The sequence below is a fragment of the Balaenoptera musculus genome, chromosome 16 (assembly GCF_009873245.2).
Source record: "Balaenoptera musculus isolate JJ_BM4_2016_0621 chromosome 16, mBalMus1.pri.v3, whole genome shotgun sequence".
Lineage (NCBI taxonomy): Eukaryota > Metazoa > Chordata > Mammalia > Artiodactyla > Balaenopteridae > Balaenoptera > Balaenoptera musculus.
The window spans coordinates 2,854,982-2,875,201 of NC_045800.1; the positions used below are offsets into that span (position 1 = coordinate 2,854,982).

General features: G+C 48.7%; 1 protein-coding gene and 1 long non-coding RNA gene across 11 annotated transcripts in view; one reads left to right on the top strand and one right to left on the bottom strand.

Moving 5' to 3' along the window:
- The window catches only part of EBF3 (EBF transcription factor 3), a 117,169-nt gene extending 109,164 nt beyond the window's left edge, over positions 1-8,005 (top strand). For 2 of the 10 annotated variants that reach the window (XM_036829525.1, XM_036829527.1), the window contains exons 12-17: positions 907-972; positions 1,630-1,807; positions 2,791-2,979; positions 3,372-3,569; positions 4,636-4,748; positions 5,862-8,005. In XM_036829525.1, the coding sequence (XP_036685420.1) occupies positions 907-972; positions 1,630-1,807; positions 2,791-2,979; positions 3,372-3,569; positions 4,636-4,748; positions 5,862-5,879 (762 nt within the window). In that variant the 3' untranslated portion in view covers positions 5,880-8,005. The remainder of the gene's footprint in view (positions 1-906; positions 973-1,629; positions 1,808-2,790; positions 2,980-3,371; positions 3,570-4,635; positions 4,749-5,861) is intronic. The other 8 variants (XM_036829530.1, XM_036829532.1, XM_036829529.1 and 5 more) reach the window with 5 other exon arrangements.
- On the bottom strand, positions 7,214-12,592 carry LOC118883015. Its single transcript, XR_005016909.1, has 4 exons — positions 12,381-12,592; positions 11,385-11,615; positions 9,427-9,480; positions 7,214-8,032 (listed from the first exon to the last, which is right to left on the bottom strand). It is a non-coding gene; the product is annotated as an uncharacterized LOC118883015 (long non-coding RNA).
- Positions 12,593-20,220: the final 7,628 nt, after the last annotated feature.

Genomic DNA, 20,220 nt, shown 5'->3' on the forward strand with positions numbered 1-20,220 from the left:
AGGCGGCTGCTTGGAACTTGGCTCTTCGCCTCGGAGCAGGGCTGGGCCTCCTGGAGTCAGGAAGAAACTCTCCAGCCGCCCTGCCTGTCGGGGAAGGGTTTGGGCCCGGCCTCGGCTTATTAAGAACTCAGCTCCATTTTATTACAGCCCAAGGTAGAGAAAGTTAAAACGTAAGCCCCCATTTGTATTCAGAATTCACTAAACTCTGGATTAATCCTCACAATCGTAAACTGGAGGTAGGCGTGCAGAGGCGGATAAGACCGAACTCGCTGCATCCAAGCCCCCGGGCGCAGCGCACAGTCTCCGAACGTGAAGGCGTTTACGAAGTCCTTTACAGCGCGCAGTCAAAGAGGTTAATTGAAAAATTTCTTAATGTCATTACGAAAGAACTAGATTAACCCAAGTCAATTCACTTTATTGTTCAAAATAAAGAGGAATAAGCACTGAACTCACTTGCAGATTTGGGGCGTGAATTAGGGGTGAGATGTTGTCTTTAAGGACTCTGCCAGTTTAATTAAGATATGGAAAATTACTTATTGTTCTTCCCCACTAAAGTGCTAGGAATTAACAGGCGAGCGTGGAGCCTGGGCCTTTCATATCTCCGCTGTGTGTGTGTGTGTGTGTGTGTGTAATACCCGTAAGACTCCGTCACTACACCTCAGGCCTGGGCTGCGCTGCCTTACGCTTGCCCCCCGCTGGCCTGTCCGGACGAGGGACGAGGAGCCAACGCTGAAAACCATGGACAGCGTCGTCGCCACAGACGTGCCTTCCTTCGGCGCGGGGTCAGGTGGGAGGGGTTGGGTGGGCTCTGCCCTCGCGGCAGGTGTAACCGAGTCCGCAGATCCTTCTCACGAGAGCAGCCTCTCTGGCTCCTCCCGTGAAATCCCTCCTCTGCTTTTCCTCCAGGAAGTGTTACTTAAGAGGGCGGCCGACCTCGTGGAAGCCTTATACGGGATGCCCCATAACAACCAGGTAGGCGATGGCAGCTTGACCCACCGCCCGCCCCCCCCCCCCCCCTCGCCAGGGTGACCACGACCTTGGATGGCCAGCTGGCCTGGGTCCGGCGTGGGCTTCCTGGGCACACGCGGCCTCCCGAGCGTCCCACGGGGGGAGCCTCTGTCCGCCCGTTCGTGCCCTCCCACCGCGTATTCGAGTAGAAAATTACCACTCGGTGCCGCAACACAAAGCAGAGGGGCTTTCTCCAGGAAGAACCGTGTCACGGCCCGTCCAGTGGATTCAGTGGCGGGCAGACTGGGGCTGCTGGGGCTCGGGGGTCTCTGGGGAACAGCGACTCGGGGGGACTTCCCTCTGGACGTGGCCCCGTGCCTCTGACCCCGAACCCAGTGCCTTCCGTGCTGCCCTGGCCCCGTGCATCCCTCAGGGGCCTTTGCGCCGTGGGTGCAGGAGGAGCAGATGGGGTATTAACAGGTTCTCCAGAGGGAGGTTCTTTTCCCATTAAAAAATACGTTCTGTCACAGTCTGGACCAAGCGACAGCGGGATGCCCCTATGGCTTGCCCAGCAGGGCCAGGTGGAGGGCGCTGGGACAGTGCCCCCCGGGGGGGGGTGGTCTGTGAGCTGGGGGCAGGGGGCCGGCCTGGCCTGGGTGTGACGGCCGCCTCCCGCTCCAGGAGATCATCCTGAAGCGAGCGGCTGACATCGCCGAGGCGTTGTACAGCGTCCCTCGCAATCACAACCAGATCCCCACCCTGGGCAACACCCCTGCGCACACGGGCATGATGGGTGTGAACTCCTTCAGCAGCCAGCTAGCCGTCAACGTGTCAGAGACGTCACAAGCCAACGACCAAGGTACGCCGCGCGCGGGCCGCCCCTTCCCCAGACGCCCAGCCGGGGTGGTGGGACTTAGCTGCGGCTGACTGTGCCCTGAGGCCGGCGGGGACGTGGGCAGCGCCCCGGGCTCCGCAGCTTTGTTCAGAGAGGCCCTCGGGCAGAGCATGCTCAGAGAACCCAGAAACCTGAGGCAGCGGCCACAGTGGCTGCCACACGGTTTACTGGTATTTGCTAGCTGTTCCCTTGAACTGATTCCTAAGGGGCTTTGCTTTCCTGGAAAGGCTGGGATAAGCCCTAGGATAGCTGTGACGTAGGGAGCCGCGGACCCTTCCTGGATGCGCTGCACAGGGGTCGGGGGGTGGCATTTGGTTTCTGAGCCTGGAAGGAGTACACGGAGAGAAGCGCCCGCTCCCCACCTGCACCTTATCCTTTTCCGGCCGCTCTAAAGCCTGTGCAGGCAGCGATCTCAGAAAGCACCTGCCCGTACGGCCGCTCGGCTTCCTCCGTTCACCCTCATCCCGCGGCGGGAGCAAGGCTCCCGTTCACCCTCATCCCGCGCCGACAGAAACAGCAGCCATAGAGACGGAGACCCCAGAACAGCCTTTCCTGGGGACTTGCGGCCACAAACAAGCTCTCCTTGTCAGCCGTGGCATTTGAAGGTCTGCAGAGGCCGAAAGCTCACCTAGCGCGGGGGGACAGCCCAGGAATCGCGCCGTTGATAATTGCTTCTAAAGAGGAACGTGAAAGCCGCTGACGGTTAGATCGAAGTGCGCTTGGGCCGGCTGCCGAGGCCGCCGGAGACAGGACGGGGCTCGGCGAGGATGCTCGAGCAGGGCTGGCGTGACAAGGTTATCTGAGCTGGCGCGAGGCGCTGGGGCTGGAGGAAAGCATACGGTCAATTAAAAGCGTTTAATAGATGATAGAGGTTTGCGGGGAAACCCCCCCCCAAGTGTCTCTCCCTGATAATAATGTTATTTTTGGCCGGGGGGGGATTTTAACAGTCGGCTACAGTCGCAATACAAGCAGCGTGTCCCCGCGAGGATACGTCCCCAGCAGTACTCCCCAGCAGTCCAATTACAACACAGTCAGCACTAGCATGAATGGATATGGAAGTGGCGCCATGGCCAATCTAGGGGTCCCGGGCTCGCCTGGATTTCTTAATGGCTCCTCCGCTAACTCTCCCTACGGCAGTAAGTGTCTGTTTTTGTCACCCGTCATCACACAGATTCATATTCGCTGCAAAGTCAAATGTGTGCGTTGCTTGGATGTTCTGTGGTGTGAGCTACTGGATAAAAGGAAGGGTGGCTCTGGAGGCTGGGCGTCCACGTGACGACAGTAAATTGACCTAAAACGGGCCCCACGCGGTCACATTGGAAACCCAAACAAAATCGGCACCAAATGGGGCTGCCCAATTGGAAACGAAAGTCCAACGCGAGAGTTTGCCTGTTATCCAGAGAGTGGCCAAGCCAGAAACATCTCGTGCTTGCTCTGTTGGCCCGACGCTCCAGGCAAGGCCCTGGAGCTCTTTGTCGTGTGGCCGTGCCCGGCGTCGCGCGTCCTGACCATGTTTGCTTTGTTGCAGTAGTGCCGTCCAGCCCTACCATGGCAGCCTCTTCGGTCACCCTCCCTTCAAACTGTAGCAGTACACACGGCATTTTCTCATTCTCACCTGCCAATGTCATCTCTGCAGTGAAACAAAAGAGCGCCTTCGCGCCCGTGGTCCGGCCCCAAGCTTCCCCTCCTCCTTCCTGCACCAGCGCCAACGGGAACGGACTGCAAGGTGAGGGTGCGCGCTGGCCTGAGGCCGCGGCCGGGGAGCGCCCGGAGGGCCCCGGGGCAGGCCAGGCTGGGCCGCAGGGCTGGAGTGAGGGGCTCTCCCTGGGGGCGGGAGCTCCGACCTTCCCCCGGGCTCACCCGCGGGCTCCCGGCAGGGCAGCCCTGGCTGTTGCATGTTCTCCTCCGTCTGCCGCAGTGCGACACCCACCCCCCAACCCGCTGCTCCTGGAAACGGCCCCCCTCGTTCAGTCCCCACAACCGGATTCTTCCTCTTGGTGGATGAAACCCGTTTCCTCATCCTTCCAACGTGACTTAAGTGTCCCCACGGTAAAGCGGCCCGTGCCTGCAGGGAGTGGAACCCGCAAGGGAAGGAGAACGGGCCGTGGTGAAGGCAGCGGGGCCCAGGTTCCATCCCGTGCAGCCGAGGGCGTGGGCAGGCGCAAGCCTGTCGCTCCCCTGACTCACGAGGCAGTGGGACAGCCTCAGGCCTGGGGTGGTGGGTCACGGTGCCGCCTGCAGCGCCCACCTCGAAACTGGCCTGTTCTCACTGTCCCGAGCCTGAGCCTTTATTCTCAACCTGGTCTAACGGACCACGGGGCGCACGAGGCTGTGTTGTCCTCGGAAGGGCGCGTGCACCTAGACCCGGGGCCGTGCGTGCACCAGTGCTGCACGGGAGTTGGTTTTCCAGGAGATTTCTTTCAAAGACGCGAGAGGGAGAAGGTCCCGCCCAAGGGCAGCGGGAGGCCCCGCCTGGCACAGCTGCCCACAGACGGGGCTGCGCGGAGCGGGCACCCAGCGCCCGCCCAGTGCTGGGGCCCTCTGGGCAGTGGCCGGTGGTGCGAGTGGCAGGCGGGGCTGCGTGAGGGCCCCTAGGCCCCGTGAGCTTGCACGTGGCTCTTGGTGACTGACTGAGGCCCACAGGCTCTGAAATTAATTAAGTGGCCGTCATCTGGCCTCTTTCAGACACCACCTTTGGTATATGCTCCTCCCGGTGAAAACCAAATCCAGTTACTCCTTTAAAAAAATGAATCCATTCAACCAGTATTTACTGAGCGCCTACTATGTGCCAGGCTCTCTGCTGGGTGCTGAGGACGCTACCGTGGAGAAGACAAACTGGCCCTTTTGTGAAGTCGGTGGCATATTTCACTTTGATGAACTAATGCTCAAAAAAGGAACTGGAAAGGTATCAGTGATTTGAAATAATTGTCTGCACAACACCTGTTAGCGTGAGAGGGACGCCCAGCCCCGAAGGGCCGCCGACTGGCCTGCGGGCCAGCAGCGGTCACCAGACCACAGGTGCTTAAGAGGCAGGTGGCTGGGGGCCAGGGCCCTGCCCGCCGCCCACTCGGTGCGGGGGCCCATTGAGAGGTGGCGCCACATAAGCCGTGTGTACACACACAGGTCTTCCAAACCATAAAGTTGTAACGGTGAGTCGGAGATAAATTAATAGTGCTGAAATTAATGAGCTGAGAAATTGAAGCTCCCATCACTACGTGAACAGATGTATTAATATGTTATACATAAATTAATGAGAATGATCACTCTGACAAAAATTGAACAAAATACTAAAGTTACGAGATTTTAGATGACATCTGTACCCGGAGTTCACTGGGAAGCACCTGCTGCACTTGGCATCTTGGCCCAAGTTTCTCTTTCCCTCCAAGAAGAGGAAGGACGCGCTCCCTATGGTGGAGCCGTGACTTGTGTCTCTTGAGGGCCCTTGGCCCTGAGATTGCAATCAATCAGGTGGGCTGTGAGTGGCTTTGATCTTGGCAGGTCCGCGACTCACCATTACGATACAGAACGATCAGCGGAAGGTCCAAGGCAGGGGCTGAGAGCAGAGGGGAACCCGAGGCGTGTCCAGTTTGACTGACTGACTTACTTAGGGAGCGAGAGCTGTGCCCGGGTCCCAGCGGCCCGAGAGCCGGCCTTGGCTGGCGTCACAGAAGTGACCGGGTTGGTTCGGCATCTGTCGATGGAGGTGGCCTCTGGGGAGTCTGGGCCTCCGTCTGCTATAAGCCAGCCACTGACGTGTGTGGGCAGAGGCCCCTTCACACCCAAAAAGAAGGCCAGAGCCGTTCCCTTTGCCACGTGAGGTCGTGGAGTCGAGGACCCCGGGGACCTGTCCCCCACGAGCACCCCACACCCCCTGAAGTAGGTGCCTTAACCGAGCCCACGGCTGGTTAACGGAGGATTGTGCAGACCCACTGTCACTGCCGACCGAAGCCCAGGGAGGCCCCCCCCAGCCCCCCACCCCGGTGAGAGGCGCCCCTGACCTGCCCCCTCTCTCTTTCAGCTATGTCTGGGCTGGTAGTCCCACCAATGTGAGGGGCGCTTGTTACCTCCCGCCGCGCCCAGCATCCAAGGATGGACTTCAGGGGACACGTTAGTACATAAGAGGTGCTGATGGAGACCGTGTCTTCAGTACATCAGCAGCGGTTGAAATGCTACAAAAGACTTTGTTTAAAGATTTTATTTAAACTATTAAGAATCAACACACAAACGACGTACTTCTTCATGAACAATTCCATTTTATTGACTGAACTTTTCTCATATTTTCACATTTCTCAGTCCTGAAGAATAAGGAGAACAAAGCGATGCCTATTTTGTATAAAGTTTCTGACTCCGTCTTGGCTATGTCTAGTACTTGCTATGTGTTGGGAGAAACTTTGTGAATGCACCATTTTGATGATCATGAAACACTGATGAAAAACGCCTCCAAACATTTTTCTGTACTCATACTTAGATTCACAATGGTTGTGTATCTCTATAATGTGAAATATTTTTTTGTGGTGACAAAAGGGGGCCAAGGAGGTCTGAGCCATCAAACTGGAAGAAAGGAAGACTATATGATTAGGAGAATTGGGGTGGCGGGGGGGGGAGGGTTTATCGTTGCTTAACTTCATCTTAATGAAACGAAACTTTGTAACTTATTGTAGTTAGAAATTGTAACTTTGATATTGAATTCTCTTGCCTTCAACAAGCACACTGACAGAGGAAAAAAAAAAAATGCTACTGTCTGTTGGTTAAAATATTCTCCCACTGCTAGAGCTTCCTGTTAAGCAAGTGTGATCTGCGACATTTTTTTCAACTTTTGCTAGCACTGTATACTATTGCATTCTTAGGCTACTGTGAGGTCCATGTTTCTTGTACCAGAGATTGTCCTTTTGACTTCTAGATCCTTCTTCCCTGATGTGTTTTGTATGTGGTTATAAAATTGTAGACTTTTGTGATTTTGCCAAAGTTGTAGCTAAATATTTATACACTTGTCTTGAATTTTTTTCAGATCCACTTAAATATTTAGAAAAAAAAAAAACAAGTTTTATTCCTTATGCGTCTTATAAGGAATAAAATGGTCTCCATTCAACACTTACTTACTTTTCCATGAACACTTGCTGTTGCTAAGGGACTTTATTTTGTAACATATCAATTATAAATATTGTATTTATCTTTGAAATTTTGTACATTGCTTTTCCCACCATTTTCGGTTCCTTTTTCTTGTCTGCGTTGGTTTTTGATCATGGCCTGGTGTTGTGATGCTGGGAAGAGCATTAGAGCCAAGAACTGTTTGATCTGTTTCATTCAGTGAACCAACAACATCCTTGCATTTCATTTGTACTTCCAAAATTTGCTATTGTTTGTTTAGACTTTCCGTCTTTTTTTTTTTTTTTTTTTGAGGAAAAGTCAAATTCATTGTTTATTTTTATATTATTTTTAAGTTATCTGAACAAATACTTTTGAAGAAAAAAAAAGTTCGTTGTATAGTCACAACAAAACGGTGCCACCCGCTGTGACAAACCCTCGTAGATTCCGTGCATGTGGAGCGGCCACGAAGAGGCGACCCCGTTTGGGGCTGTGTCCTCCTTTTGTTTTATTTTTTTTGTAGAATGTAAAAAGTCATTTTAGCTGCCACCCATGACTTTGCCACATAGCTGAACTGTGTTTACTGGAAAAATTCAGAGGCCTAAAGTTTAAAATAAAATTTACTTCTGATGTTTTAATTAAAATGTTTGCCACATTAACTTCTCTGATGCCTTAAAAGTGGACTTCTTTAAAGAATCTTTGTGCTGTTTGATCACAGGCTTACCCCACAATTGTTAATCAGTATTTCATTTGGAGATTTACGGTGTAAAACACACACACGCACACGCACAAGCCTGGAGACCCCTGTGTCACTCCTTTCTGCATCTGGTTCTGCTGTGTCCTGTGTCCTCCCAAGCCCACCTCTGATTCAGAGAGGTTTCAGGGGACCCACAATCACCCCTCGTTTAAAATTCCTTTTTAACAATACGTTTTTTGTGGTCAGAACCCAGCAGCACTGTCTGTACCGTTTAAACTGGAATGACCTCCTTCAGACACCATACCTGTTCATGCCAAACCTGCGGTGAGACCAAGAGGGTCGTTTTTTTTTTTCCCTTTGCAGACACAGCACAGCAAAGTTTTTGCAAACTGCAGCAGAAGACAAATCTAAAACAAAAAGGAGGAACTTTAAAAAATTTTCTTGACAACAACCAAAACAAAACAATGCAGGACTTAAGAAAGTGTCCATTCAAGGGACTAAATCAAAGGATCAGAACGTCCCCAGGGGTTAGCGGGTCACACTCTGGCCCTGTGACCAGCCTGAGGAGTCACTTTGGAACTCAGTTGCCTCCGTTTTACTTTGTATAAGTAAGGGTTTGATCTAAAAACGAGCTCACGTGTGCACGTTAAGGACGTTCGCAAGTCTCCTCGTCCCTGCACTTGGTTTGTGTTTTAGATTAATTAGTCGCCCTCAAGGCTTCATCGTCTCAAAACTGAGCGCTCCACTAAATGGGTAGATTTTACTGTTAAAGACCCTACAATAAGATTGTTTTATCTGTACATTTTTTCAGATATTTAACTGTATAAAAATGTTCATTTTACACAATATTTAATTAAAGTATTTCTTGTCTGTGAATTTCACTTTGGGTAATTTGATCTGTTTTGATTATTAAAATGGCTTTGCTCAACATGCAACAGTTACATTGGCCGGGTGGGTGGGGTTGATCTGCACTCCCAGAGCTCTCTTGGCCAGGATGAAAACGGTTCATAGAAGAACCTTCTCCAAGGTTATCCGCCCTCAAACGCTCATCTAAGCTGCACGGAGAGTTCCTTGTAGTTACTCAGATGCCTCTGGTCCCCAGAGGGGCCGCCTGTACGTGCTTTGCACGCCCGCCGGCACATCGGAACATGACTGTGGGTCAGACCTGGGGGCCACGGCAGCCCTGTGGCCCATAGACAGTCTCGAGGCTCACTGGGGGCTTGGTCACCCCCGCCCCTGTCCCTCCTGCCTCAGCCCCTGCTTCTGAACGGGAGGTCTGGCAGGTAGAGGGCAGGCACCCTGGCTACCCCAGACATGTGCTCCTCTGTCCCCGTCGCCGTGCTCCACCGGGACAAGATCCAGCTCGGAAAGCTCCGGTCGGACGGGCAGACACCAGGGCTCTGGACACCAGTGCCACTGAACCCTGACCTGAGGGACACCGTCGCCAACGGCAGGTCCACGGCCGTGGTGTGACAGACCCCATGCGCTGCGCCTGCCCCTGGGCTGCACAGAGGTGTGGCCAACGGCACGGCTCTAATGAGATGCGCCGACAGCACCGGGGCTCTGATTCTCGCAGCTCCGCTCGGCTCCTGTGCCTTTTCCGCAGCCCCACTCCGTTTCATCCTGTAGTTTTCATTTGCTCCTCAATGAAAGGCTGGTTTTGCATGTTTTGGCTTGCAGCTCTCCAACACATACACATAAGTGTGATCCAAATTAGTACTCACAAATGTCATCTTAATTACTTGTTCTGCCGAGCAAAACAGGGAATGATTATTCAAAACATAAAGAAACTTGTGAATACCTTTTTCTCCTGTCAATGACAATCAGGTTCCTCTGACTGCATTCTCGTTTCAGCCTTAAAGAGACAGCAAAGAAAGAGGCTCATGGGGTACAAGGCTGCAGCCGGCCCCCCACCCCAATTCCCCGCGTGCTGGGGACCAACCTCACCTCCTTCCCTACTCTGAGCCGGTGCCAGCGATGCCTGCTGAGGGGCGTGGCAGGGGCTGCCTCTCTGAGCTGCTTGCCTGGGCCCTGGGACCAGCGGGGAGGGAAATTATTTTATGTTTGTGTTTTGAATCCGAATTGAGAACTGCATTCTCTCCAAATGTGTGCCAATTATTGTCAGGCCACCTTCCAGGGTCTTCCAAGCTTTTAAAGATTATTCAAAGCACTTGAAATGGGCTTCAATCTAATGCCTCATTTCATTGCATTAAACAGCCTAGTTAATAAAGAATCGATATATTCAAAGGGCAAGGTTATCTTTTGTCTATAAGGGGTGGTGTCATTCTGAACCTTTTATAGTTCAAATGCTGAAAAAGACCTCATGAAATCCATACTCATCAAGCGGGTCAACAGGAGCAATAAAGAGGCCCCTGAAAGGAAGGGACGCCCGCCCTCCTCTAAAACAACTCCGGCCTTATCTCCCCGCTCGGCACCCAGAGAAGTCCTCAGAAAACGTCAATTTCTCATCAAGACAAGAGGCTGCGATGATCACTTTTTCCAGAGAATACACACAATTAAGAGAATGCAGAGGGGCGGCTGCGGCGGGATTTGTGGCTCCTTCTGTCCCCACGAGCTGCCAGCTCCCTCCCAGCAGATAACAAGAGTTGTTGATAACTCAAGCGTCAATATGCCAAAGAGCGAGTTCTGAATGTGAGTCCTTGTGTTTTGAGCCCGCCCGGCCGATCCCAGGCCCCGATAACAGCACAGCTGCCAACGGACACCCCAGGTTGGCCCTCACAATTAACGCGATGAATAAATCACACAAAAGAGTCGGGATGCTTTATACTCGGTGAGACAATCCCCTGCTTTACCCTTCAAGGATTCCTTTTATGTTGGAATAAGGTTGCTTTTAATGAAATTTAAACTCATCAGAGGAAATCAAAAACCTCCAATCAGATTACAAATTGATTTTTTGGTCATTTGTCATCCCCAGTATAGGGCTGTGGGTTTCACGGGGAGCGGGCCGCCGGGCCGGGGAGCCAGCACGCACACGGGGACAAACGGGAGCGGCTCCGGACCCCGTGCAGACTCGGACGCGGTCTCCCCACCGCCCGGGTCTGGCAAAGTGGACCCACGACGGCAGCAGCTGCCCGTCAGCTCTGAGTCCAGCTGAGGCTTAGCCCGGGGGCATCCTCGGTGGAACCCACAGTGATTTCTAGGTCTGCAGTCATGATCCGCTGAGGGCGGCCAACAGAGACACGTTCTCTTGGGATTGCAGTGAGTTTTGGTTCGCACCCGCCACGCCCTGGATCTGCTCTGTGCCACGTGGAGCCACGTGGAGCCACGTGGAGCGTGCCCTACACCCCGAGAGCTTACGACGTGGGGTGGAGAGAAAACACGGCCAGTCCCACTCGGCCATCCAGTCTGAGCCCAGGCGTTCACTACTGAGCACAGCCGGCCCTGGGAGTTCTCCCAGGGAGGCTTCTACGGCTGCTGCCTCCCAGGGGTCTCCTGTTGTACCCTGGAAGGACTCTGAGTTTTCTGAGGACAAGACAAGGCCGTGCTTTCCTCACCTTCCCATCTCTACATCGAGGGCACCCGGTCGAGGCTGCAGTGTACCACCGAGTATCCGGGACTCAGTGTGGGTCCGTCGGAAGGATGGGGCTCGGGACAAGATCGGGGTAGGCACTACTTCAGGAGGGAAGTGAACATCACTTTTGGTTCAAGATTCCTCAGAAACCACCTCTTAAAATACAATTTCTTAGCGAGCAGAATACCCAACACCTTTCCAAATAGCAGATAAGCGTCGTGCCTCACCCACACGTGGCACCGGGGGGTCGAGGGGCACCTGTCACAGGATGCTGTTTGGCCGACCCGTGGGGCTCTGTGCTGGCTCTGGCTCCCCTCTCTCGGGTGACAACACTTCAGTTTGCAGGGGGCAGGTGACTGGCCCAAGGTCACAAGACTGGAAGGACCAGGGCCCGATGCCAAACAAAGTCTCCTGTCTCCAAACCCTCCGTTCTTTCCCATGATTTAGGCTTCAGAGACCTTCAGGAATTAATGAGAGAGAGAGAGAGAGAGAAAGAAAGAGCGAGCGAGGCCATCTGGATGGAGTGAGAACCACCACACCTCCCTCCCAGCCAAGTCAGGAGGGCACATGCCCCAGGGCTTGAGGGGCCTGGCTCAGCCAGGCCACCTGGACAGGCTGTGAGATGGAAACTGGTCTGCCCGGCCCAGTATTAGCTGGAGCACAGGGCACGACCAATGTCACCGGCTCCAGACCCGAAACCAAGGGCAGAGGCTCAGGTCCCCGGGGCCTTTGCAACATACAGGAGGCTGGCAAAGAGCTGCTCCCGAGTGCTTCATCCCTGCTGTTCTCAGGTCACCTCATGGTCCACATGGTGGACCCACATGGCTGGGGAAACTGGACGCCTGTGTGTACCAGGTGCCCCTTGGGTCCACGTGGCATGTGCAGTGCAGGCAGGGGAGCCATTCACCCGGCGCAGGGACAGGAGAGGGACAGGCTGGGGCCACTGAGGGGCTGGACTGCAAGCGCTGAGCCCTTTGGCCAACCCCCAGCCAGGGCTCAGTAAAAGCTTGTCACCATTCAAGATGACAATGGGGACAGGACAAGGACATGATGAACGGAGAAGATCTGGGTGGTAGAGTCAGAATGAACCACAACAGTCAGAGGCACTGGGCAAAACAGAAACAAAGTATCAGAAGCAAACACCAGCACAGCGCGCATCACCCTGCCCCTCAGACCGCGCCCACCGCTGTGCTGATGGTGGCCATGGACCACAGCTCACTCACCTGACGCGTTCCCTCCTACAAGGGACCAAGCTCTTCACTGCCTTCTTCCATGACTGTGGGACCAGCAGAACCCAGGCTGGCGTGGGGCTGCAGCCACCAGGGGAGACAGAAAGGGTCCTGCCACAAAGGGTTTATCTTCTCAGTATGCAATGAGCTTTTGCAAATCAGTAAGGCTAGAAGGACATTCTGGAGAAAAATGCGCAAATTCAGTCAATACAAGTGATCAGTAAACTTGGAAAATATACTCAACGTCTCTTAAAAATGCATATCAAATTAAAGTGAGATGAAAAAGTTTTTTCACCTATTAAATTAGAAAAGATTTTTCTTAAAAGCTAATAGTCAATCCTGTTGATGGAGAAATGGGCATTCTTAGAGTTGTAGAAAGAAGAGCAAACCAGTGCAACCCTTCTAGAAATAAATTTGACATTGTATCAAGAGACTTAACAATGTTCATATCTTTTGACCCACTAATTCCACTTCCAGGAATCAATCTTAAGGAAATTATCAGAGATTAGACAAGACTTTAAGTGCAAGACTGCTCACCATAGTAATATTTATTTAAAAAAAAAAAACTGTAAAGAACCCAAAAGTCTAAAAATAGGAATCGTTCATTGAATTATGGTATAGCCATATAATCGAATATTGTATATTCTATTAAGCTACTAAGATCATGTTTTTGAAGTACATTTAATGAAATGGTAAATAGTAATGACATAAAATTAAGTGAAGCAAGCATATAATACTGTATACATAATTCAAATTTGTAAATTTCTATGTAGCGAGAAGGCAAGAAGGAAAAACATACATATTTAGAAAAAATATTAGTTAGAATTACAGCAATAGCAGGCATACTTGGGAGGTGAAAGCTTACATGTTACATGCATGCTTTCCAAGTTTTCTGCCAAACAGACATGCAGGGTCCTGGGGAAAACACTCCTGTGCTACCGACTCACCACCCTGCCTCTTGCTGCTGGTGAGGAGGCAAGGGCACCTCGTTTGAAGACAATCCAGTTGTTCTAGGACACTGAGGCCGGATGTACTGCGGGTGCTGGTGTCACAAGGCCACGTGGAAGTAGAGTTGAGACTGACATAGTAGCAGGAGACCAGAGACCAGGAAGCGGGTTCACCCTCTGAGAGTGCAGGACTGGAGAGGTGCACAGAGGGGTGGAGCCTGCGGCCACAGGGTCAAAAGAGACAGGACCTGAGGGAGAGATTCCCATGAAGCCCAGCTCGACTCCCTGCTCCTGGTTTTCCCAGCATCTTTTGGGGTCTGATACTAACTTCACTTTTACTTGAACTTCCTTAAGGGATTTTTGTTGCTTGCAACCAAACAATTACTGACCAAATTAGGGAGAAAAAGTATTTTAAAGTTAGTGTTACAAAAAAATCTAAAAGAACTTGAGAAGTATTAAATTTAATAAGTGAAATTTAGCAAGACTGATGAATACAAGGTCAATATACAACCATATTTCTATAACAATGACAGTTGTTGGAATTTTTAAAATTATACAGTTTACAATATTGTAAAAATATCAACAGCTAGAAAGAAAGCTACCAAAGTTATGCAAGATGTCTGCACAGGAAACCACAAAATTGTTGAGAGAAATTTTTGAAAATCTTAATAAATGGACGCATATACCATATTCATGGATTGGAAAACTACATACTGAAAAGATGCCAATTCTCCCTAAAATGATCTATAAAGTCAGCGTAATCTCAGGCCCCACTTCCAAATACCATCACGTTGGAGGTTAGGGCTTCAACATATGAACTGGGGGGGGGGAACACAAACATTCAGTCCCTAACACTGTGCAAACAAGATTTCTTATGAGACTATAGTAATTAAGACAGTGGGGTGCTGGAACAAGACTAGACAAATGACCTAATGGAATATAAAGTTCAGAAGCAGACTCCACGTACATGGTCATCTGATTTGTAACAAAAGTGACACTGCAATGCAATGGGGAAGGGTGGTCTTTTCCATGAGTTGTGCTGAGTGTGTGGATATGCACACGGTAAATGAAGTGACTCCCTCCTCACACACGTGAAAGTGCAAACCAGGATGGTTGGGGACCCTAAGATACGATGACTCCCCAGCCGCGAGAAAGAGAGGAATAGTTTCAGGGACAAAGGGAAGAGGCAGTGTTAAAATCAAAGTCAAGAGAACTCCCAGGACCTCTGAACTGAAGTAGCAATTAGATGGAGTGATGAGAAGCCATCTGTCTGGGTGGCTGGTGAGGGCTGGGACTTGCAGGAGGCAGGAGGGCCTTTAAAGGTTGAAACAAAAGCCGAACCCAATTCCCTTCCATCTAACTCCTCGGGTTTGTTCACCTCAGTCTGCATCAATGCCACAGACAAGGTAGAGACCTTGAACTTTGCATCCGCTCTTGCAGGGAGTTGGTAGAGCAGGCACTCTGAAAAGATCAGCTGTCCAGAAGCACTCGAGATGCCTTCAAAAAGACTTATGAAAGGTCTTTATCACTGAAAGAAATTTAAAAAGATCTAAATAAATGGAAAGCATCCCATGTCCATGGACTGGGAGACAATACTGTTAAGATGACAATGCTCCTTAATTAATTTACAGATTCAATGGAACCCCTTTCAGAATCACAGCTGGCTTCTTCACAGAAACTGACAAGGTGATCCTGAGGTTCATATGGTATTGATTGCATAGGACCAAAAACAGCCAACCATCTTGCAAAAGAAGAACAAAGTTGGAAGACTCCCACTTTCCTATTTTAAAACTTACTACAAAGAAACAGAAATCAAGACAGTATGGTGCTGGCGTAGGCTAGACATACAGATCAATGGAATAGAATTGAGAGTCCAGAAATAATCCTACATATGTATGGCCAACTGATTTTCAGCAAGGGTGCGAAGATGATTCAATGTGAAAAGAATAGTCTCTTCAACAAATGGTCAATGGGAGAGCCACAAAGTGAAAGAATGAAATTGGACTCTTACCTCACACCATATACAAAAATTAAGTCAAAATGGAGCAAAGACCTAAAGGTAAGAGCTAAAACTATAAAACTCTTAGAAGAAAACACAGGAGTATCTTCATGATTTCAGATTTGACAATGAATGTGACACGAATTTGGCAATTGTACACGACACAATAGATGTGACACATCTTAGATGTGACACCAAAAGCATGAGTCACAAAAGAAAAAAATGGATAAAACGGACTTCATCAAAACTAAAAGCACCTATGTTTCAAAAGACACTATCAAGAAAGTAAAAAGACAACATCAAGAAAGTAAAAAGACAACCCAAAGAATGGGAGAAACTATCAATACTTGAAAATCATATATCTGACAAGGGACTTGTATCTAGAATATAGAAAGAACATTTACACTTACAAATAATAATAAGACAAATGACTCAATTTAAAAATGGGCAAATGATTTGAATAGACATTGCTTCAAAGAAAATATACAGATGGCCAATAAACACATGAAAAGACGCTCAACACCACCAGTCATCAGGGAAATGCAAATCAAAACCATAATAAGATTCCACTTCACACCCACTGGGATAGCAATAATGAAAAAGTCAGACAGACGCAAGTGTTGACGAGGATGTGGAGAAATAAGAACCCTCATATAACTGCTGGTAGGAGATGGTGCAGCCACTTTAAACAGTGCAGAGGTTTCTCAAATGGTTAAAAACAGAGTTACCAGTATTTCCACTCCTAGGGACACACCCAAGAGAAACGAAAATACATTCATGCAAAAACTTGCACGTGAACATTTATAGCAGCATTATTCATAGCAGCCAAAATGTATAAATAACCCAATGTCAATTATGAATGGATTTTCAAAATTTGGTATAGTCATACAATGAAATATTATTCAGCCATAAAGGGAATGAAGTGCTGACACGTGCTACAACATGGATGAGCTCTGAAGACATTATGCTAAGTGAAGGAAGCCAGTCACAAAAAAACACGTTATATGTTTCCATTTATAGGAAATGTCCAGAATAGGCAAATCCACATAGACAGAAAATAGATCAGTGATTGTTTAGACCTGGGGAACATGAGGGGTTAGGGGATGATAGTTAAAGAGACATGGTGGTGGGGGGGTGGGTTTCTTTCTGAGATGAAACAAATATTCTAAGATTGACTGGGGTGATGGTTGTTCATATCTGTGAATATACTAAAAACCAATGAATTGTACATTTTAAATGGGCGAATTGTATGGTATGTGAATTACTTCTCAATAAATTGTTATAAAAAAGTCTTGTGGTTTTATCAAAGCATCAAAAAAAACAAAAACAAAAACAAAAACAAAAAACCAGTATTGCTTTCCATGGAGAACTACTCTTAAGGTTTTTGGTTTTCTGGGGAAACTGTATTTCCTGGAGAAAGCTGGTAGGACTCAAGTCCCAGGTCAGCACACAGGAACCACTGGATTCCTTGCAGTCTTCCCCCTTTGTGGGGCAAGGGTCCCTCCCACCCGTCTGCTCCCCGGGAGGGGCCGCTTGGAGTCCACATACCTTAGAAGGGGAGGCAGTCACATAGGACCCTACTCAGCATCTCCAGGCCACAGAAGTCAAGATCACGGCCCTCGACTCCTGCCTGGGGTGAGGCAATGCAGGTCCAGGTCCCCGCCCCCCCAAGTCTGGCCCTCCATGGCCCAGGTGGGATGGTCTGCCCCAGCCCTGGCCTACATTCTGCCTGGTTCGTTCCTCTCAAGGCTGCTTTCAAAACACGCATACACAGGGTGCCTCATCTGGGGTCATTCCTAAGTTAGATTTTTCTTAAAGGAAAAAAAAATTCCTTTAAGGACAGTTTTTAAAAACTGTTTCAATAGGTTCCAAACATTCCAGAATACTCAGTCCTACCTTTTTAAACCTCATTGCCCTGTTGCTCAGATCTCTTTAGAACTTGTCTCATTAAGATGGATATCAGGAATCTCAAGGGATCCCACTCCTGCCACCCTGGTCTGAGCCACATCAGCGCTTCCCTTGTTCAAGGTTGAGCCTCCTAACCAGTCCCGCGGCTTCTCCTCCTGTCCCGGCTCTCCTTCAGCACAGCAGCCAGAGGGCCCTTTAACAGTAAAGGCAGACCACCTTCACTGTAGGGGTCCCCTTCCAGTGCCACGAGGACACACAGTCAGCCACACTACCGGTCACGCCCCACTCCCTCTCCAGCTGCCCAAGCTCCAGGGCACTCACTACTGTACCTCCCTTGAACGTGAACTCCTGTCTGAGGCTTCGCACCTGCTGTTCCCTCTCCCTGGAACTCTCTTCTGCAAAAGCATCTGCTCTGGTCCCCTCACTGAGGTTTCGCCCCCATCCCCAGGGAGAGGTCCCTGCTGCCCCATCTAAAATTGACACCCCACCCCACCCCAACCATCACCCACATGCCTCCCCCCTCCCTTTTGTTTAATCTTTCCCCTTGGCACTTACACCATGCACTAAAGTACGGGCTTTACTTAATTAACTTGTGTACTGTCACCCACCAGACCACAAGCCTCGAGGAGGAGGCTTGTCTGCTTGGATTACTGCTGCACCCCCAGCGCCCCAGCTTTTGTGAACCAAACTTTCAAGGACACAGTATTCTTCAGCATGTCTTCAACCTTGGTGGGGGCCCATGAACTTGAACAGGAAACAAATCACATCTCTACTTCCACTAACTTCCACAAACTTTAGCATTTCCTTCCATTATGAATATAGGCAACAAACCACAGTCATTTTAGCAGTTCCAGGGACTTTTTGCAGAGATGTTGAAAGATTGTTTATGGTTATCATGACTTCAGAATTCTGGTAATTAACAGACCCATTGTTAGATCTTATTATTTAATATTGAAGAAGCACTTATATAACAGTATCACAGATTTGACTTTTTAAAGTTTTGATAACTATTCAGTAGAATTAATTTTCTTTGTAACCCTATGTGTTTTATTTTATGCATTTAAAAACACAGTTCTGAGAAAGGGGTGTAGGGGTTTTGCCAGGCTGACACAGGGGTCCACGGCACAGAAAAAAGAAAGGACCCCTGGACTGAGGCACCTGCTTCTATGCTCAGGATATGTGGCTTAATATGAGTCCATGTTGGCCTGTTGAGAATTCAGTTTTTTTCATCATCTAGTAGAGTTTTGCCCCATGGTGCACAGGTTTTGTGTTAGTTTACAATATACACTCTTCAAAGTAACAGAACAACAAGAAAAGAACTCCTGAGTCAGACCTACAGCCTCCCTGGGGCCAAGTGGGCCCCAGAGTTTGTGGAGGCCTCACTGTGGTCCAGGTCCTGGGCCAACGCGAGACAGGCATTAAGTTGATAATAATCCATTTTTTCTTGCTTTCTTGTAATCCAGGCTTATTGTGAAAATAAAAGCAATGAACATGGATTGGAAGACAAGGTTAATCCTCCTTTATCCCAGCTTTGCCTAAACCTCTCCTCTTGCCAAGTAGATACATTTTACCATGGGCTGTCACTCTTTTTTAGACCTTGTTCTAAGGACTTTAGAAATAGACATTTCCATGTAATTAAAAACAAAACAAAAAAACAAAACCCTAACACGGATCATGATTTTATATGCTCTGCATCGCATTCCCTCAATAACCTTCCCTGACGGTGCACGGGGATCCACCCCGTTCTTTCCAGTGGCTGAAGAGAACTCTACTGTAGAGATGAAAGCACATCTATTTAACCAGCCCCCTGCTGAAAAGGTTCCTGTTCTTTGCTACTGAAAACAATGCTATAGCAACAAAAAGTATACAATGAAAACAATTTAAAGATATTATTTTTAAAAAGTTGTTCAAAACTGGTACACTGAAAACCACAAAACATAATGGAGAAAAGATGAAAAGGTCTAAATAATTACAGGGATATACTATATTCATGGGCTTAAAAAAACTCAGTAGTATAAAGAGGTAAATTCTCCCAAAATTCATCTGTAGATTAAACACAATACAAATATCAGCAGGTGTACTTCTGTGGAAATTAACAAGCTGATTATAAAATTTATTCAGACATGCAGAGGGCCAAGGATAATCAAGGTAATCTTGAAGAAACATAAAACTGGCAAACTTAGACCATCAGCTATCAAGGCTTATTTTAAAACTAATAACTGATGCAGTGTGTTACTGGTGCAAGGATACATCAAAAGTCCAGAAACAGAACCACCCATGTGACAAAGTGAGGTTGGGTCAACATGTGATACTGAGTCAACTGGCTCTGTCTCCCGAACAAGATAAACCTTGACCCCCTACCTCAGACACCACACAAAAATCAAGTCCACACAGATCTGTAGCTAAATGTGAAAGATAAAACAATAGCGTTTTTAGATGAAAACACAGGAGAATATCTTTATAAACTTGTGACAAGCAGAGATATACTAAGCAGGACACAAAACCTTCAACTATAAAATAAAAAATTGATAAATTTGACTACACTAAAATTAAGAAATTCTATTCTTCAAAACGATATCTTTAACAGAATAAAAAGGCAAGCCACAGAGTGGGAGAAGATATTTGCAAGATATATAACTGACAAAGAACTCATATCAGAATATAAAGAACATCAATAAGTAGAAGCAGATGGTTTAATAGAAAAATGGACAGAAGACTTGAAAAGGCAATTCACAAAAACCAGATATTCACATGGCCAATAAATATGAAAAAGATGCTAAACTTCATTAACCATCAGGAAAAAGAAAATTAAACCACAAAGTGATACTACTACACCTCCACCAGAATGGCTAATTATGAAAGTACAGACAATGTCTTGCTTTGGGGAATACGTGTATCAATGGGAACTCTTACGCACTGCTGGTGGGAGTGTAAATTGGTACACATACTAGGGTAGACACTTATCTACTGAACACTGAAC